This window comes from Coturnix japonica, chromosome Z (genome assembly GCF_054131305.1).
Source record: "Coturnix japonica strain WE chromosome Z, WE-NBRP24, whole genome shotgun sequence".
Lineage (NCBI taxonomy): Eukaryota > Metazoa > Chordata > Aves > Galliformes > Phasianidae > Coturnix > Coturnix japonica.
Window position 1 is genome coordinate 21,469,170 of NC_140702.1, and position 19,472 is coordinate 21,488,641.

General features: G+C 43.0%; 1 protein-coding gene across 1 annotated transcript; it reads right to left on the bottom strand.

Annotated features, from left to right (window-relative positions):
• Positions 1-373: 373 nt before the first annotated feature.
• Positions 374-18,696, bottom strand: CKMT2 (creatine kinase, mitochondrial 2). The gene is made up of 11 exons (XM_015849799.2): positions 18,587-18,696; positions 15,196-15,268; positions 13,973-14,145; positions 11,733-11,931; positions 10,497-10,592; positions 10,028-10,249; positions 7,670-7,755; positions 6,511-6,634; positions 5,280-5,414; positions 3,334-3,459; positions 374-597 (listed from the first exon to the last, which is right to left on the bottom strand). Exons 3-11 carry the CDS (start codon positions 14,122-14,124, stop codon positions 478-480), a joined length of 1,260 nt encoding a protein of 419 aa, XP_015705285.2. The 5' UTR covers positions 14,125-14,145; positions 15,196-15,268; positions 18,587-18,696; the 3' UTR covers positions 374-477.
• Positions 18,697-19,472: the final 776 nt, after the last annotated feature.

Sequence of the window (19,472 nt, forward strand, 5' to 3'; positions counted from 1 at the left end):
GGAGAAGTGTCAGCTCTCACTGAGAGACACCAGTGAGCTCCTGGTGATGGACTTCTGAGTCTTAAGCCACTGGGTTAACTATTGAGCTAATTGTTGTGTCAGAAGAAAGAACTGCTAGCCCTTTGCAGGAAGCTGGAGAGAAGTGCATCTGTGAATGAAAACTGGGTGCTTATTCAAGACTTCAGAAGTATGTTTGTAAGTGCAAATGCAGACTGGAATTAAGGATTGGTACTTTTTGCATTAGTCAGATAGAAATTTCCTTATCACTAGTCTGAAAAGAAAGGGAAGCAGGCCTCACAGAGGAGTGTACCACCAAGATGCTTGTATTGGGTGTATCCTACAATGACTGTGTAACCAGACACTTAAAGAGACATTAAGTATCAGGCGGTGCTTTATTACACAAGCTATTTGTACAGAGATATACAGAGGTGCCTTTCTGTCAGAAGAGCAGCCGATTACCAGTCGGCAGCAGCAAGATCATTTCCTGCCAAACTGTGGCAGTGGTGATGGCACCTTGATATCTTGACCTCTTTCTAGTCTCTTCTCACAATCAACTAGGTAATTGACCCCATCAATCACAATCTGGACTAGTTCCACCTATAGAAAAAAAAGGGAAAAAAAGGGTAGTGAGAGCTTTAGATAATGCTGTTAATACAGAAAGGAAAAAACTGTCTTGTTCTGCAACATCAGTTATAGCTGGACCCAAGGAGATCACATAACTTGTGTGACACCAGAGACTCGTACATCTTCACAGACATGGATCAGGACCCTGCATTCCCTTACAGATCACTGTAAACTCATGTCCTGTCACAATAACTTGTCAGCTGCCTGCGTTTAGGGAAACCCACCCACCTTGGCAGGCATGCTGGCTTTGCAGAGATGGTTCATCAAGCCCAGAGCCCACATTTCTGAAGGAGAGGCCATCATCCTAAATTCATGCTGGCTCTACACCATCTACCACTCCTTTGTTTTCTGCTGAGGTGCTCTTGATTTACGCTGGCAGAGACGGATTAGCTTCAGGCCCAGAGCAGCACCAAAACTGGGAATTCTATATAGCACTGTAGCGATGTCTTTGTAATCTTTTCAAATTGCAGAACACAAAGAGCCTCGCCCCCATTAGACTTTCTCCAGGCCCTGGGGCGTTGTTACTGTCACTGTAGCCAGCGAACTATAGTACCAGTTTTTCTTAATTTTCACAAGATGGTCCATTAACAACCTTTAATGACTGGTTTGTTCAAACTGAATGCAAAGACTAAATCCCACTGTCTCTTGATTGCAACAGTCACTGATTTTCGAGGGATTTGTTTTTGCTATGAAGCATGTCTGTGGCTTAGCAGTTTATTTTATTGTCTGTTAGAGACCAGCTGTGTTGGGAAATCAGAGGTGTGAATTTGCAGCCTCCGGGAGAACAGGAATTTCATATTAAGTTTGCATTGACCAGTAACTGAAACAAAACAAAAATACAAACAATTTTATCCTGTACCTTTGGGAACATAATTCAGTTCTGAAAGCAAATTTACCACATAATGGAATTTATTCACTGAAAACTGGAAAAAAATATATCTTACAATAAGACATTTTTATCTTCTTGAGTTTGTCTGGTCTTATTTAGATTTCAGAGTCTTCAAGGCAGGGATTGTATCGTATCTCTGGTTCTCTGAATGCTTGATTTGTGAGGCATCACTGACTTCAGTGGATGTCCTTATATATAGGAAAAATTTTACAGTGCATATGCAATAGAATCCCTTAATGAATTATGTAGTGTAATCCATATTTTTTAGTGTTAATTTATTATAAAGCACACACAGTGATGTTTCAGTTATTAATTCATATCTCTGCTGCATACTGTTTCTACATATAGTAATGCTCAGTAGCTTTTTACTTTTGCATGTTTCAGTCTGGATCTACAAGAACTTAACTGCTTACATTAAACTGAAAAAAAAAAACACCCACATAATTTTCAGTGTTCTGTCCAAACACCCCTTGTTTGTGAGGATGTTTAAGGACATACATAAATAAGAAAGTAAGGAAGACTTGACTTGGCTTTGTCCCTGATGCAGAAAGTGCAAGTCAAGCAAGAAAGGAAGGAAACCAGCTGACTGAATGTGAGCTAATCTGATCCAAGCGCAATCCAAGTTCATTATCCCACAGCTGTATTTGTGTTACGAAACTACTGAGCATCAGGTTGAATTCAGGTGTTGGGTTTCAACAGATTGCGTCTATATCTAAGCCGCTAAAGACTGCCAAAGACAAGTGGTGTGGTATTCTGGGAAAACACACCTTGACCACACTCATCCAGAAGATGAAATATATTTGACAGAAGATTTGAGCCTGTGTTTCCTATCTGCTGGAGGAGCCGTCAAATTGCTGGACTTACAGGGCCATGACAGGTTGATTTTTCTATCAGTTGTTCTAGATGTGGCCAAGGGTGAACGTAACTGAGAAGCTGTAGCTGTGTCACAGAACATACAGCCTATGACCTGGAGTAACAGTTTTGGGCGTGCTTCTGGAAGGAGGCTATAACACTGACACTGCCATTTCTTGGCTGTCCTTGCTCATAGGAGCTGTTCTGCTTTATAAATATGAAACTGGAATAGGGTTTGGAACCCGAGTTTTCCAGGAAATCAGCCTCCCTGCCAAGATGCAGGGTTGTTTTCACTCCCTGGCTCCACAGATACACATTCAAACTGAAATAGCTTCAGAAATGCATGAGATGAACTCATCATAGTCTACAGCACAGTAGGAGGACAAATCAGAGCTGACAAGCCCATATTTTCCCTGATTGAAGCCCAGTTCTTTTGTGTCTTCTGCTCAATTTGACACAGGACATGAGAAGATACCAACAATTTCTCCTTCTTTGTTGTTTTGGAGTGAAAGGACTGACCTTGTCCTGTTCTCACAGTGTGGAGAAAGTGCAAGACTGTGAATACTAAAAGGAAAACAACTCATTAATCCTGTATAGCTTTCTGTACCAAATTCCCTTGGGGGAGCTTAGGGCACAATCCTTAATTCTCTCCTTGAGGTTTTGCAGTAGGTCACATTTATGGTGCCTTCTCATGGCTTTTTGTTTAGTTGGTTGGTTTTTGTTTGGTTTGTTTGTTTGTTTTGTTTTGTTTTCTCATTACCATAGCAAGAATATTTGGCAAACACTTGATGAGTACGTATAATTTTTTGTTCTGTAAGCATCTTCATTGGATCTAGGAATGCAAACCACCACAGTTCCACTGAGGTGACTCTAAAACCAGAGTGAACCCAGTTGAAAGGAAACTGACTTGTATCATTTTAGGTCTGTGTGAGGAGCAAGAGGGGAAAGAGGAAAAGATATCAGGTTACCTCTGATCGACCCATGCGGTCCAGGTTGGAGATATCATACACATCTGCTACAGCTGCAGTATCCACACCGCCAGTGCCACGCTTTTGCAGCCGCAGATTCTCCAGGATTTTTGGAAATCTGGGATCCTAGCAGAAGAAACAGATTTGTGTTTACAGCCTTTTATCCTGTTCATCATGCTGAATCCTTGCAATGCTCTTACACATGACTTTAAGTGTAGCATCTTCACACACACAGGCAGAGTTTTCTCAGTCCTTGAATTACAGCTGGTACATTCAACCCGTAGCCTGCCAGTTGCACATGGCCCAGCCATGCCCCTGCTGCAGCTTTGTCCCACCCCATCGTGGCAGCAGCTCAGCCCCATCAAGCATCTTAGCCTGGCCCTGGGGTGTGCATCCATCACTCACAACAGCCACACAGTGGTGTGTGATCAGCACTATGTGGGCTGAAACCAGGGCATGGGGTGCAGTGCAGTGCTGGCTCAGTGACAGCACATAAATGTTTGCATTCTGATACACTGGCTGAACACAGTTCTCTGATCAGTGAGAAATATGCAGCACTGCTTTCTGTTATGATAAAGGAATTTGAGAACAGACTTCAAGTCTGCTAAAAAAAGTCATCAGTTTATGTTTGTGACTCCATTTTCAGTCGATATAAATGCATGACCTGCAAATTCTCAAATGTAATGTATAGAGTTGGATTCAAATATTAAACTCAGCAGTCTGATTATGACTGCTGGACTTCTGTAAGCACTCCTCATCAGAATACCCCTTGCTTCACAGACGTACCTTGTTTAAACCATGACATTAAGTCATTGCTTTTGGGCAGTATGTACGTTTGTGAACAACTGCTTTCAAGGGTGAAGCACAGGAAAAATAAAATTCTGTCAGAAATCTCTGATGAACACCTTGAGACCTCGCTAAGAATGGCCACCACTGCCATCAAACCAGGGTGATGTATTAGGTTCTCAAAAACAGGGTGACGTATCCCACTAGTTTTATGGTTTTGTTGCTTTCTTTTATTTCAAATTTTCCAATAATTAAAAAAGATCAAAATATTTTGTTACGTACATATTAACTGTATTTTGCAAGGGCCGCTCTGAAAATGCTTCCTCTTTTACGATGTTGGCCCACAACATCAGAAGCAAATGTTGGTGTTGGGGCAGAAGGACCTGAACGTTCCCACGCGTATTCTGTTACATTTTGTTGCCTTGAGACAGATGGCAGCAGAGAGGCAGCCTGGTAAAATGGGTGTATAGCATGGGAGTGCGTATGTAACAAATGTGTGTAATTGCATTCCTTCATGCAGGAAAAGTGGCACCCTCTAACATTCATTGATGCTTGCTGAACATTTCTGAAGACCAATGGATGGGACTACAGTGAGGCAGTGGAAGGTGCTTCTCAGCAGTGGCAACAGCAACCGTGCATCAACTCCACTGGTGCAGATTTGTATAGAAGTGACATTGAAGTTCTCATTAATCGCTGGTGAAATTGCAGAGCTAATGGTAAAGACTATGTTGAAAAAGAGTGTTTTGTAGCTGAGAATTGGTTCTATCAAACAAAGAGCACAGGTGCTCTTGTGCTCTTTCTATCTGTTGTAGTTTCCATGGAAATAAATAGGAGGCATTGCTTTCAGAGCAACCCATATATATGCTGCCCAAGACAATTTTTCACTCAGTGCAACCCAGGCAAGCCAAAAGGTTTGACACCCATGGATTACAGCTTGTCTTGTCACTGTCTTCTGAGTACATTAATTTCCGTAACAAATACAATAATTTGCAGAATAAAAGTTTGCTTAATTAGTGATGCATTATCCTTGGGACCTTGTTATATATCATACTAACATGGAGTCTCTGTAAGCTGTCACGTTGCATTTGTTTCTCTTTAAATCATTTGTTCCTCAGTAAGTCAGAGACCTATGTCACTAGCCTCTTAAGTGGCTTACGTACCTTGCTAAGCTTGGGCAACTTGACATGGACACCAGCACGTAAACCAGTTCCCAGGTTGGATGGGCAGGTCAGAACGTAGCCAAGGCGTTCATTCCACATGAATTCCCAGCCTCGTTCTTTAATTAATCTTTCAACCTGAGAAGAAAAAAAGACAGAAGCTGAAAAGAAAGGGTTGAGTATATGCCATGTTCTCAGATATTTCCTTATGCCTGAGATTCTTCTCATCATGTGCATGTGCTGATGGTGAACTCCACTAACACTAAGGCACAAATACACACCTGAATTCAGTCTGGTCCATGCCTGATGGGAACTTTTGCATACACCAGATGCCAAGGTATCCACTGAATAGTACAAGAATTTCTTCATTATTTTCTCACTACCATTAACTTGCAGATTATTGGTCACTTTGTTGTAAAGCTTCCTGACGTGATAGTTTTGTATGACCATCATATATTCACCCCAGACTTAATGGCTTTTGCAATGCCTTTCTAACCTTGGAAAGATTGCAGTTCACAAGCCTCAAGGCCTCAAACACTATGGGGGGGCAAAACAAACAAACAAACAAAATGGAGCTACAAATGAGTTTTGTATCAGTTCCAGAGTGACTCCTGACTTTCAGGGAAGGGTACTTCACTTACTTATACCTCAATTTAATTATGTTCCTTCGCAGTTCAGATGATGTAAGTGTGCCAGGGACATCAACTGGGAGAAATGGTTGTTCTATGTAATGGTGTGACAGTTTTTGAGACAATGATGTCCTTTAGATTGTACTCTAGCAAACCATGCAGGAAGGATGGAAAGGAGTAACAGAGAAGAGTCTAATGCCCCACCTGCCCCACTGCACCTTCTTTGCTACATTGCCTGTGGGACTAAGTATAATCCTTTTTCTCAGTTGAAGAAATTTTTCTCTGTCTGAGCAGTACATGGGGCTAACTAACATGGCCAGCTTGTAGCCATTCCCAAATAGGCTGGACAGTGCTGTTCTAGCCTGTGTACCAACACATGAAGGCTGTTTTTGTCTTTAGGAGTAGCTAACCATTTATTTTCTCTGCAGCTCAGCTATCAATTTCCCTTTGTTCCCTTCTTTAATAGCACTATTGTGTTTTGCTTTTGGGACTGATGTTACTTCAATTTGTTGCCCCTGGAAATGCCAGTTCAGTATGAGCCACGTAACCAGTGCTGACAACAGCCCAATAGCAACCAGGGAGGAAAAACAAACTCAAGTTCCTACCTCTTTTAAGCCACGGCAAAATCTTTCAAACACCCGTTTCATATTTCCACCCTTCTCCATGGAGATCACTCTGGTATGGTCCTCTTCATTAATCCAGATGAGAAATGTCTTGTCATGGTTATGCCTGGTTGAGAGGAGAAGTGTTACTTAAATGCATGAAACAAATGCAACTCTCACCTTTATCACAGCCTTTCAGGACTGTGTGGAAGATAAATGCAGCAAAGTAACACTGCGCTGCCAGGTGAGGAATAGGACAAGAGGCACATGTTGTCTTCCAGCACAAGCACAACTGGCAGACATCAAGGGCAGAATACCAGACCTGCATCCACTGACAGTGTGTATGTTTTGTTTTTTTTATTAATCTCTGTGTGCTGTGTGCTAGGAAAGAAAACTGATGTTTACACACTGCTGGTAGCCAGGCTCTGTGCCTTTACTTAGCTGTGTTCTCTGCTTAAATCCCTGAGCTCGCTGTACCACTTGGTTGCACTGTATGGCCACATCCATCAAGTTACATGGAGGACAGCATCTATATGTGGGCACTATAGTGGAGCTGCTGGATCATCAGTTAAGCTGTGAATCCTGAAATTACCCACTCCTACTTTAAACAGTTCATTGTAGATAAGAATGTAAAGTGCCAGGTTAAACCCAAGGCAACTTTTAGTGGCTTTCCTCCACTTTCTCTGTCTTATCCACAGTCTTTCTTGTGGCATGTAGAATATGTCTGGCAGAATCAGGTTCATTTGTACAAATACTGGAATATGACCAAGTTTGAAACATATGAAATAAGGAAGTTTAGTTCTCTATGTATGATTTTCAGCTTGTCTGCCACTGTGAAGCCCTTTGCTGACACAGAACTGTGCAGGTGCAAACATCCTGCATCTTGTTGGAGCAAACCTCTTTCTCAGATATAAATGGGTACCAGGGAACCAGGCTGGAGCTCACTGAAACAAAAGTCCTCATGGATTTCAAACAGGTCATTACTTTTCACAAGTGGTCAGGTTTCACAGTGCATGCATATACATATTAATTAAGCAAGAAATTATATTTTAAAAGCAACTGAATGTGCTGTGAGTATCAGGACAGCATGGCTGCATGGCTAAGACAAGCAAGGAGAATAGTAATACAATCTTTAAAACACAGCAGATGCCACAAAACATACCAGATTCCTCTGGCATCTGGCCAGTCACGAGCCATCCCAGCACATGTCAGCAATGGAGACACTGGCTTGTCAAAGAGAAAGTGATCCTGACCATGGAAACGGGGCCAGAGAGAAAGAAAGGGAGAGAGAAAAGAAAACAAAATTCATGTTTATTCAGGGAAGCAGTATAATGTTGTCTCAATATATATTTTACATGAAGGCAATCAGTGTACAGGTAAATGACATAGTGTACCCTGTGAATCTGGTTCCTTCTTCTGGAAGCTTAAAGCACAATACTGAGGTGAATTTTCCTGAATCTTTCAGGCTCTTGATGGTATTAGTAATGTTAGAGTGTTTTCCCAAAACACTTCTTGCAGGGGAAGGCAATTAGCCCTCACACACTGCAGAATAGCCAGTGCTAGTTTTCAAAAGAGTTAGCACTATGCTGGGCTCAACCTCTGGCATCACAGCCTTGTGCAGCTCCTCAGCAGTGATGCTGTTTCCATCGCTAATAAACTCAGCACTCAAGTGTGCCACAGACTTGTCATATTTCAATTATTTTTTAACTGAGATCTCTTTTTGTTCCAAAGCAGGCAAGATTTTACTGTGTGTGCTGAAAAATTATTAGCTCTCAATTCCTCAAACACTGCCTTGTCAAATATTGTATATGGTTGGGCTTTTTTTCTCCCTGGAGTTTAATTAAGATTAATACTGAGGATATCCAGAATAAATATGACATGGTAGACAAGCTAATAAAATTTACTTTCTTTTCCCCCTTAGTGGAGAATTTTCAGCTTTCATCTCTGAATGCTCTGTGATAGGCACAGTGCAGACTGTATTCCAATCATGCAGGGGAAAATGGAGTTCCACAGGGACAAGACATTTCTTTCCTGCTATATTCTGCACTTCTGTTGGAAAGAAAAAGCCATCCTTTTGCAAGTAAACAGCTGAGTGCTATTGCTTTCCCATACAAGCATATGGCCCAAATTTTCAGTGTCTTCTTTGCTGAGTGCACTGATTTTGTCTTACAGAGATCAAATAGTGCCTACTAAACAGTGATAGCAAGCTCTAAGATACGCACCGGGGTTTTGAGGTCATAAGGTACTGAAGGAAGAAGGCAGTGTTATGAGTAAAAGATAGAACCTAGGGCTACAGTGTTCAATGCCCTGATTTTTATAAATTTGCACTACTGTAAAAGCTAGCAAAATAAGGCAAAATGCTGAATCGGTGAACCTATTCCACCTCCCTGCTAACTTAAACTGCAAAGGAATTTGATTTCCCATGGCCCTGTTTTGATCTCTGCTCTCTGAAGAGCTCTCTCCAGCTGAAAAGGGCAATGGAGTAAAGTCCGCACAGGCAACCAACTTCTTATCAATAAACATATCACCAAGAACATTAAATAAAAAACATTTCTGACGTTACATAAATACATAAAAACTCCTGGTTAATCCAGACCATGACACCTGATTGTAGTATTATAAATAGTTATGCTACTTCATCAGCTGCCTCTGTGTTGATGTAATGAATGACTGTGTCATAAATATAGCTAACAGGGTACAGACATTCCCTTGGAAGTTTAAAGTACGAGTACAACATTTGTGTTTCTTTGTTGTTATTTTGTTTTCATTTTTTAAAGCAATCTCACAGATTTCTATGATTTTAAAAATCTCAATGTGAATCCATGTTGTGGGTCTTCAAGATGATTGCTATAGCACTTGGAAACTGACCACCTCAAAACTTCTCTTCAGAACTGAACAATGATATACTCTGACAAAATCCATGGTACAAATCTTTGTGTTTCCATGCATGTGACAATTAAAATTGCTTTTGACCCTTCGAGTTCAGAAGCACGTTTATAGGACCGGGAAAAGGCCATCAGGGTGCAGTTGGCTACTACCATTCTGGGGAAACTATAATTCATGTAGTTTTGATATAAAGAAATTAGAGAAAAAAGCCCCAACCCTGAAAGTCTGGAATACAAATAGTATGTAATGTTTTAATATATAACATTAGTAGTTAGAATGGTTATTAATATAGGAAATGTCAATCTTAGATGAAGAAAATAATCAAGGAAAACTCCTGAATTTACTGCTTATTTGTCCAAAGAGGTGGCTGCAGCAGCCACACATATTTGACACAGAGCTTGATATCCAGAATGTAACTCCATGTGCCTACACATGGAGTATCTGTGTATAGCCAAAACAACAGACCCTGGATAATTTGCCATTATGTTAAAAATATTGCTGTGCCAATAACCACTGGATTAACACTGTGATAATCATCCTTAACTACACAGGAAGGCATGTACCCTACAGGAAGGTGAAGATAAAAATAGGCAAGAGTAAGTGTAGACAGTGTCAGCTCTGGAGCTATACTTACATCAATAAGCTGCTGCTGATCCCTCTCAGACATGTTGGTCAAGCTGTAGTACTTTCCAGAAAGTTCTCCTCTCAGCCCAGAGAGGGCAGTGACCACGACGTTTTCCACCTCCCTCCTCTCAGCCCTGGTGCAGGCAGGAGGAAGGCTCAGGCCACGGATGCTGCGTCCAGTGCGCACACGTGATGAGAGGACATAGCGCTCATCAAACTGGCCGTGGGTGATCTGAAGGAAGAATGTGGGATTTTATAGTTCATGCATGGCGTTATGCTCCACTGTTAAAAGAAAAATTCCAACCCACAAAAAGAGGGACATCCTTCTGCTTGGGAATCTTGATCTAGGATGTGGCAGAGTAACCAGCTGGTCCTTCAGTTGGAAGCCCCACCACGGAGAGAAGACTACAGCAGCAATACCATAATTATAGGAATCAGCCCTGATCTTTTACTCCCTTTTTATTTTATTTCAGTCTTACCTTGGATGCATCCAGGTCAGTGTGATGCTTCATTGTGCGCGGATCGTAGCCATTATGTCTTGCTTTAATGACAGGGTCAAAAATCTCAGCAAACACCTGCGGAAGTCAGAAAAATCTATAGAGTCTATTACACCACAGAATCAATCAAAAGCACGAGCCTCAGCCACAGCAGAAACACCTCAGCAGAGACAAACAGGGAGCTTGGCATACGCTGACAGGGGTAAGTAGGTCATTTTGACCTAGACAGCACTCTGTAGCAGTTGCTGGTCTTCACAGCAAAATGAATGTGTAATTGCAGATTACAAGACTGCTTTGGCTATCACAGACAGGCATGGAATGTGGTGACAACCAGAGTAGATTTCAGAATGTATTACCAACCAGAATACACAGAGTATCCTGGCAGCTTGCCTCCTGCTTTTAGGTCATGCAGGACCGATACCACGGTACTTGTTGGAGTCACATGTGTCAGCTGTGGCCACAACTACCCCTTCATTCAGACATGGGTCAGTAGCCACAGCAGTTTTTCAGGGTAGCCACCACATCTAAAGGGGAAAACTGAACCTCAGGAGCTGATAACCCAGAATGTCAGACGTCCATATCCATCTTCCGTGACCCAGCATTTGGGATGCTGTTAAGAGGCTGTATAATAATGGATACCTTTGTGCAGTGGGCTGATGGAAGCAGACTGCAGAGGTCAAGAAAAATAATAATTTTCTTCTTTTTTCCTACTCTTCTTACTACTTCAGTGTTAAATAAACCTGTCCATCTTAATGCTGTCTGTTTCCTTCTTTTGTCATGATCCAATAGCTGTAGCTTAAAGGTGTCTAGCAGTTCCCAGAAGACATTTTCATTTCATTTCTGCCCTAGGTGTTCCACAATGCAATTTCCACATTACCTCCATCTTGTGTATCTCAGGTTTGCATAGTTTTGCCATAAACTAAGTTTAGTAGTAGGAAGAAGGGCAGCTGCTGGAGGCAGGTAGAATATTGCTCTAAAGCAGCCGTACTTTATTAGCTTTGACTGCAGCAGAGAGGGTACCTGTAGCAATGCCTCATGTTTGTGCATTTTCTAATGTGGAAGGGTAGGGATTACACTGTCCTTATAAACATAGCCTGCCTCTTATGTACTCTTTGGAATATTATTCATCTTAGGAGCACACACCCTGCCAAAAAGCACTGTTCAACTAATGACCATAAAAACAGCAACAAACACAATAATTTTATGAAAGCATTTTACCTCATAGGATTCTTCATCACCTGCAACCATGCCAACAGTTTTAATGAAAGGATGGCCAGGATTGTCCACCCCAGTCTGAATGCACTGGTCCAGGCTGTAGCCGTTGGGAGTCAGCTTGTCCCTCAGCTTAGCATAAATGCCTGGGGTCAGACACTCAGCCATGCAGTTGTTGTGCTTGCGAAGATCTGGATAGTCAGCACTGAAGAGAAAAAACATCCCAAGCAATTAACACTGTAGCTTTGAACAGTTTTGCTAGTTCACAGAATTATTAAAGGGATCGTGACATATGAAGGATACTGCATGATTTGAAAGTAAAATTAGTTCTTTGTTTATACATTGCACCAAATTTTAGGAGGGGAGGAACACTCAGGTCACTCAGAATGCCCTAAACTTTGCACAGATGAGTAATCCCACACACAATTGCAGTTTTCTGCAACCATGAAATAGATCTTGATGTACTAAACCCCATCAAGTCTCTACTGAGACACACCTAGTCAGAAATAAATGAGTTCTAACGTTGTTTTGCTAGGTAGGAAGGGTTTGTAATTCTAAGACAAGGAACTCTCACAGCTGTGTCGATATCAGTGGATCTGTCTCATCTCTGTCAGTGGGAAAGCTAACTCATCTGCAATATCTGCTGTTTTTGTACTGTGTTATTACTGTTTATTTAAAGCTGAACCATATTCCTAGCCAGGAAAAATCATAGAATAACAGAATCTTTGAATGGTTTGGGTTAGAAGGGACCTTAAAGTCCACCCACTCCCAACCCCTGCCATGGGCTGGTTACTTGTCATCAGCTAAGGCTGTCTAGGGCTCCATCCAACCTGGCCTTGAACTCCTTCAGGGATGAGGCACCCACATCTTCTTTGGGCAGCTCTGCCAGGGCCTCATCACTCTCACTATGGAGAATTTCCTTCTAGCATCTAACCCAGACCTCTCCTCTTTCAGTTTAAAGCCATTACCCTTTGTCCTGTTACTCCCTGACACAGAGTTCCTTTCCAGCTTTGGCCCCTTTTGGAGACTGGTAGGCCACAATGAGGTCTCCCAAAAACTTTTTCTTCTCCAAGCTGCACAACCTCAACTTCCCCAGACTCTCTTCACAGGAGAAGTGCTCCAGCCCTCTGATAATCCTCACAGCTCTCCTCTAGACTCATTCCAATAAGTCCATATTCTTCTTAGACTGTGTGCCCCAGAGCTGAATACAATACTCCACGTGGGATCTCACAAGGGTAGAGCAGAAGGAGAGAATCACTGTTCACACCTCTTTTGATGCAGCCCAGGATATGGTTTTCTTTGTGGGTTGCAAGCACACAGTGCTGGTTTGTATTGAGCTTTTCATCCTCCAGCAGCCACAGGATCTTCTCCTCTGGGCTGCCCTCAATCCATTCTTCACCCAGAATATTCATGTTTGGGATTGCCCCAGCACAGGTGCAACACCTTTAACTTGGTCATGTTCAACCACATCTTTGCACAGGCTCACCTCTCGAGCTTGTCAGTGTCTTTCTGGAAGGTATCTTCCAGCATATTGACCGTATCATTCAGCTTGGTGTTCTCCACAAAACAGAGATATTATGCTTATCAAGGCATTTTTGCGATCAAATCATACCCCACCTACCTTGTAGCATTTTGTCTGATGCATTACCCTATTATTTCCATTGGAATTTATTTGAACTAATTGAGAAATACTTGAGAAACTACTTGAGAAAAAGAGACTGGCAGAGCCTAATCCCTGTTGTCTTTCACTACCATTGCCAGCAAAGTCAACCTGTACATTGTCTGTAGTTAGTTTCTAATCATCAACCAACCAGTTTGCAGCAGAATTAGGAATATTTCAAGTACTGTAGTTACACGCAAACATTTTTTGCTACTTGAATGATGAAAGTATGTTCACAGTTCCTAATTGTAGAATCTGTACAGTCAGCCAGTCCCATCAGTGCTACATAGCTGATGAGATAAAATAATGCTAACTTAGTGTTTTGCCAGAAATTTGAAGTATTTTGTAGGCTTGTCACTGTTTGGCAATGTTTTTTTTTTTGGAGTGTCGGTACTATCACACACCCCTGCTTTCTTGTCTTGAGAGTCACTGTTGGTATAAAACTGAGGTGACCAGCAAAGGGTGTTGTTTGTCAGGTTGTCAGTCCTCAGGCACAGACGGGGTTGCTGCATGAGGACTCTGCTGCTCTGATGAGGATCTTCCTCCTCCACGGAGCCCAACGTGATGCCTAGCCTATAGCGCCCACCTGGGAGGGAAGAGCCTCCGCTTCTCATGCGTAGTAGCTTTCACATTTTGCTGGCTGAGGAGGTACCCAGTGGTGAGCACCCCTGTGCCCGCTGCTGCAAAAAGTGCAGCAGTTGCACGGCCAGCCAGGAGACGAGCAAAGGTGCCAGCCATCCCTCTTGGAGGACACGATCTCTGGAAGAGAAAGCAGCCCAGCATCATCTCAAAGCCCTCTCACAGTGTGCAGGACAAATAAACCATCGATTTTAACAGTGTCCCTGTAAAAGAAGCAATCTGCTTTTATTGTAGGTTTGCACTGAAATGTGTTCAGATAAATGGTTAGTGTTTACTGCGCTTCTCTAGCTATGTAGCATTATTGAATTCTGTAGTTATCTAGGTTGGAAAGGTACATTTAGTAGAGTTGGAAATTGGTTGGTTTTTAGTTCTGTATTGAGCACACAATTCCAAACCAGTGTATTTATTTATTTAATTCATTTGTCATGACTTAGGGCTATAATTAAATCCTTTACTTTGCTCCGCAGCAACAACACATTATCTGGAGACATTTTCAGTGACCAGCAAGTGAGTACGGTAAAGTGCAGTAAGGTATGGCCATGTGTAATGGGATGTGACAAGACACAAGACAAAGAGAGATCCTCTTTTAGCTTTATACCACGTGTCCTGCACAAAGATCTAGAATAAGAATGGTTACTTGAATCTGCAATGATCCAAAGGCAGACCACAGTACCGGTAAGACTATGCAGGTTTAAAAACCTCTTAGGAATCCATGTACCCAATTAATTAATTCCCAGCAATGTGTTCAGAGCTCAGCCATGAGTTTGGGATTAAGTTTGCTGTACAAGTGATATCTCAAACTAGCAGAGAAACTGGCATGTTCTGGAAGTCTGATGAAGAGAATGCAGGGTTTTTTCTTTATCAGAATACAAGTTCTAGTACTATCTATATATATATTCTAGTTCAATACTAGTTCTGCAAGTGACTGGGTTGCTGAGAAGGTGTATGTCCTGTTTAAATCAATAACACAAATTCTAATTTGTGTTGCTGAAGGAAATATTTTCTTAAAAAGGAACCCTGACAAGTCTAGTTTGGACATGGAAGAGATCCAAGAAGACATGCTGCTGTTGTTTTGCCACAGCTTTATCAATGTACATGTTTGTGTAATCTCTTTCCTTGGTGGATCATGGAAAACACTCCCCCCACCTCCCAAGGCAGACTCTGATTTACCTTATAGATGTTTCTCTAAGAGCTCCTAAAGCCTCCAACACTGGAGATGCCACAGACTGCGTAGGAGAACTACCTAAAAAAAAAAAAAAAAAAAAAAAAAAGAGATCAGAGTGAGGCAGGATTTTTTTATTTTGAACAGTGCCAGTCTGCAAACCTGCTGGTACAACTTAAGTTCAGTGTGTCACCTCATAACGTTTTCTTCCTTAGACTGTAAAGAGATGTGAGCAGTTTGTTTTCTGTCTGAAAGGGCCATGGCCATTTCAGCCCTTGGGAGGCTGCAGTGTGGCATTGCTGTTGAAGAGACCACTGTTGGTGGCTGGTGGATGTGAAGGGACTGGCAAAGCAAGAGAGCTGAACTTTATGAGGGAGAGAAGAACAATACCATTTGGAGTGCTCTGGAAAGAGGTCTACAGTCTTTTGTATCAAAACTCCTAATTCAGTTAATAGGATTTGCCATAAGGGAGAGCTGTTTTTCTGGTTATAAATGCACATAATGCTGCAGCACCAACCAAACCCAGGCTGTGTGTAACGTGGGCAGTCCACAGGTAACTGTTGTAGCAATAATAGCAATAATAATAATAACTTGACTGACTCAAGAACCTGGTGGGCAGTTTCAGCAGCCAACTCACAAAGCTTTTAAACAATTAGGGTACTCAGTGAGAAAGACTCCTCACATTTTTGTTTCTCCTTTAGAAATAGCATGATTTCTAAATAATTTAGTTGGCAGGTCTGGTAGAGCCCTAGTAGAACTGAGCACTGTCCCAAGCTGCTGTGGTGCAAGAAGGAGGCACCAGCGTCAGGAGAAGGTCCACCAGACAGGAGGAGAAAACAGAGGGGGCTCATCAGCCTGATGCACAAATAAACACAGCCCTTAACTTGTTTCTTGTAGAGATTTCTCCTAATTATTAGTTTTATGTGTAGCTACACGGTGACTAGCTCCCTTTTTATGTCTCTCATCACTGCTTTATCTTATTTTTGTATTTATTAATCACTTGGGGATTGGTGCTCCCTGTTGTGGATCAGGTTCAGAGGAGCACAGGAACAAATTCTGATATGGATGCTGACACAGGATGAGGCCCAGCACAGATCTGCACAGATCCTTTGAAGCTTTGTTTCCAAGGTCATTGTGACTTGCATGGAGAATGCAGAAACACTGTTCTACAGAAGAGAAGAAACACAGAGCAATTGGCTCAAATGTTCTTTCTCCATATTTTCCATGTAGCACATTAATCCCTATGGTAAACAGTTTTAATCTATTACAAGCCTTCTTGAGAACATAAGTGGTGATTGTGACAATGCAATGTTGGCACAGAGTAACAGGCAGGAACCATGCAGTACATACAACTCTGTGTCTCCAAACCCAAGTTTTCTTCACAGCTGAGCAGTGCTGTTCCCATTTCTGGCACATCAGCACCGCAGAGGGTAAATGAATTCACACACAATGTAGAATCAGAACAGGAGTTGGCTGTGAGATGTAGCAGAAGTCACTGCTGCAGTGCTGGTGCTGAAGGGGAAGAAGCCCAGAGGAGTGCAAGTGTCATTTCAGAAGCCGGGAGCATTGATGACAAAAAGAGTGAATGCTGGAGTGTGGAAATTTGGAGAATGCCTACTTCAGGTCCTTGAACCAGTTTCCATTCTTTGTCATAATGCACTTAGACTAGTGCCTCTGCTGAAGGTGAAGGTCCTTTCCTAAAAGAAATATGGCTTTCACAGTCCAGGTCCCTAGCCAGAGTTAAAACATATTAATCATATCTGGCATTTGAGTGTAAGCTGGCCATGCTACAGCTCCTGTTGTTGCTGTGGCCAGAGGCTGCAGAGCATCCCTCATGTTGTGATGATGGACAGCCTCACTATGCCCAGCTCCCAGCAGGTCTCCTTGCACGTGGCTGCCTTGTGACTTGTGCACAGGTGAAGCTGTGGTATCCCCTTCAGAATTACAGAAGATGCACAAACCACCTCGTTAACCTTAAAGGAACTTATGGCCTTTAAATATAGACAAAGGAATGCTTTTGCTGTTAACCCTTCACTTTCTTGAACTTGTAAAGGGGAAGCATCTGCTCCATTTACTCCTGCACTGGCTATCCCTTATTTCACAGCAGGTAGCACGTGCGCATGCAGCTAGGAAGAGAAGAAGGTGCAAGGGTTACAGCCACAGTGACATTTCCAGAAATAGAACAAGATTAAATGTTTGAACGGGCCGTGGGTGGTATTACTTGCCACACCATGTGACCCCGAGCGACATTTCAGAGGAATGGCAGAGTCAGAGCCAAAGTTCACACAGGTAACGTGTATGCGCCAATCAGACTGCTAAGCTGTTGGGTCACGCTGACACGGCGGTGAGCAGAAAGTTCACATGGTGGAGGAGATGGGTATCGGTGGAGGTGGTCTTTTATTTCTGACAGGTTATGCCTTTGAGTCACCCCCAGCTGAAGCCTGCAGACGCCAGGGGAAAGTTTGCTCTGCCCTTCTATGGAAGTTGTGGGCACCTTAGAAACTACTGCAATTAATATCACAAGTGACTAAATGTGGAAGACACCATTTTTAGATGCCCAGAAAACAGCTGACGTTGCTTTTCATTTTGTGCCTCACTCTACATGCTCAGAGTGTGAGATACAAATTCAAACGTTAAATCTTTATCAGCAGTTATCAGAGGTGTTTTCCCCCAGTTTCCCATTGCCCCTGGCCTTTCTGACCAAGAAGGGCTTAAGTTAGGATGTCTAGAGTGCAGAAACAGCGGCAGTGCAGGCATCTTTCTGACAACACCTCATCACAGCACACAGCACCTCTACAGAAAATAACTTACAGCTCAGCCTATACTCAGTCACTAAGTCCACAGGCCTTAGTGACTGAGTATAAAAATCTAACCATCTGAGTGAAATTAAACAAAAAGCATGCTTAAATCAATTGCTATGAGCTATGAGGTAGGGAAAAGCTTTGTCCCCTACTCAGCGGGCAGCTCGCTGGCCCCAGCACACACTGCAGTTTGCAGGAGGCCTCTCCTTGGGCCCCTCCTGGTGGGACTGGATGCAAACCCCCAGCAGGGCCCAGCGATGTGCTGGGGCCCTTTGAGCAGTCAGACGCTGCTGCACAACATAACCCCACCGCACAGAGCTGTATCCTGCCTACAGAGCACTCCTAGAGCTATCGTGTCCCTTGTGCTGATGTTACACAGCAGAGGAACTGATCTTGCCCTGATTTAAAACTGTCACTGAAGGTTTAGCCTCTGAAGCAGCTTCACACTGGGCCGACACGTTTCCTCCTGCAACAAAGAGCTCTGTGGACTGATAAATTACAGTCATGCTATGCTGCATCCCACAGTGACTCCAACTAATGGAACAGCCCCAGTGTCAGAAACAACTGCAAGAGAAGCAATGCTGTTAGTGGGACTGACCTTGCAGCTGAAGGGAGAGGTCCTGCTGCCTGCAGCGAGCCCAGAGTGTGAGGAGAGCCACGCGCTGGGGCTGACAGGAGTCCAGGTAATATGAGAGGGGCAGAATGAGGTGAGGGAAGGGAAAATAATTGCGTCGGCCAATCCTATAATGCTTGGTTACGTGAATGACATTTGCAGTCAGAAGGATGCCCTTGGGGACAGGAGCAGGATGTGGCAGAAGGAGGTGTGAGCTGGGTGACAGCTACAACATCGCTCACATGCTCCTCAGGCAGACAGTGCCACAGACTCAGCCTAGGCACTGAGCAAAGAGATGTCACTCAAAGGCCGCTCACCCAGCCTGCCCAGAGTGCCACCCCACTCACCCTGGGGGAGCGTGGTCAGAACACTGAGCTTCATAGTGATGTCACAGTGCAGGTGACAAGATGGCAGGCAGGTTTTTTTCCAATCCTTTTCATCCACCACACTCATTTTTGGTTCTTTGTATGGCAGAAGTGTCCAGAAATGTGAACTTTGATGGTGGCGGTGTAAGAGAAGCACTAAGCTTCCAGTTTGGAGTTATTGCAAAGTGATAAAGTACCGGAAGAAGTACTCCCCCCTCTTTACCACACCTGCTTTCTATCAAACCAGCACAGTGTTTCTGGTATGATAGGGGAAAAAAAAGAAAAAAACCCAAAAACCCAGTGTAGTTTCTCCTGTGGTAACATGAACATAGAAATATGAGCAGAACAACCTCAGTGCAGGATCTGGCAAAGAAGAGAGATTTCTTCCATGCTCAGCAAGAGTGTCTTGGTGATTGCATCACTTCTGCTCTGGCAATGAGCCCCATCTGTGTGCAGCACAGACCTCTGTGTGCTGATGCATCTGTGCTGTCTGCAACCACTGTGCC

Coding starts and splice junctions, on each gene's coding strand:
- CKMT2 (XM_015849799.2), bottom strand. CDS start 14,124: ATGGCTGGCACCTTTGCTCGTCTCCTGGCTGGCCGTGCAACTGCTGCA. Junction 10,593..11,732: donor GTGATGAAGAATCCTATGAG/GTAAAATGCTTT, acceptor TGACTTCCGCAG/GTGTTTGCTGAGATTTTTGA. Junction 598..3,333: donor ACCGCATGGGTCGATCAGAG/GTAACCTGATAT, acceptor TTTTTTCTATAG/GTGGAACTAGTCCAGATTGT.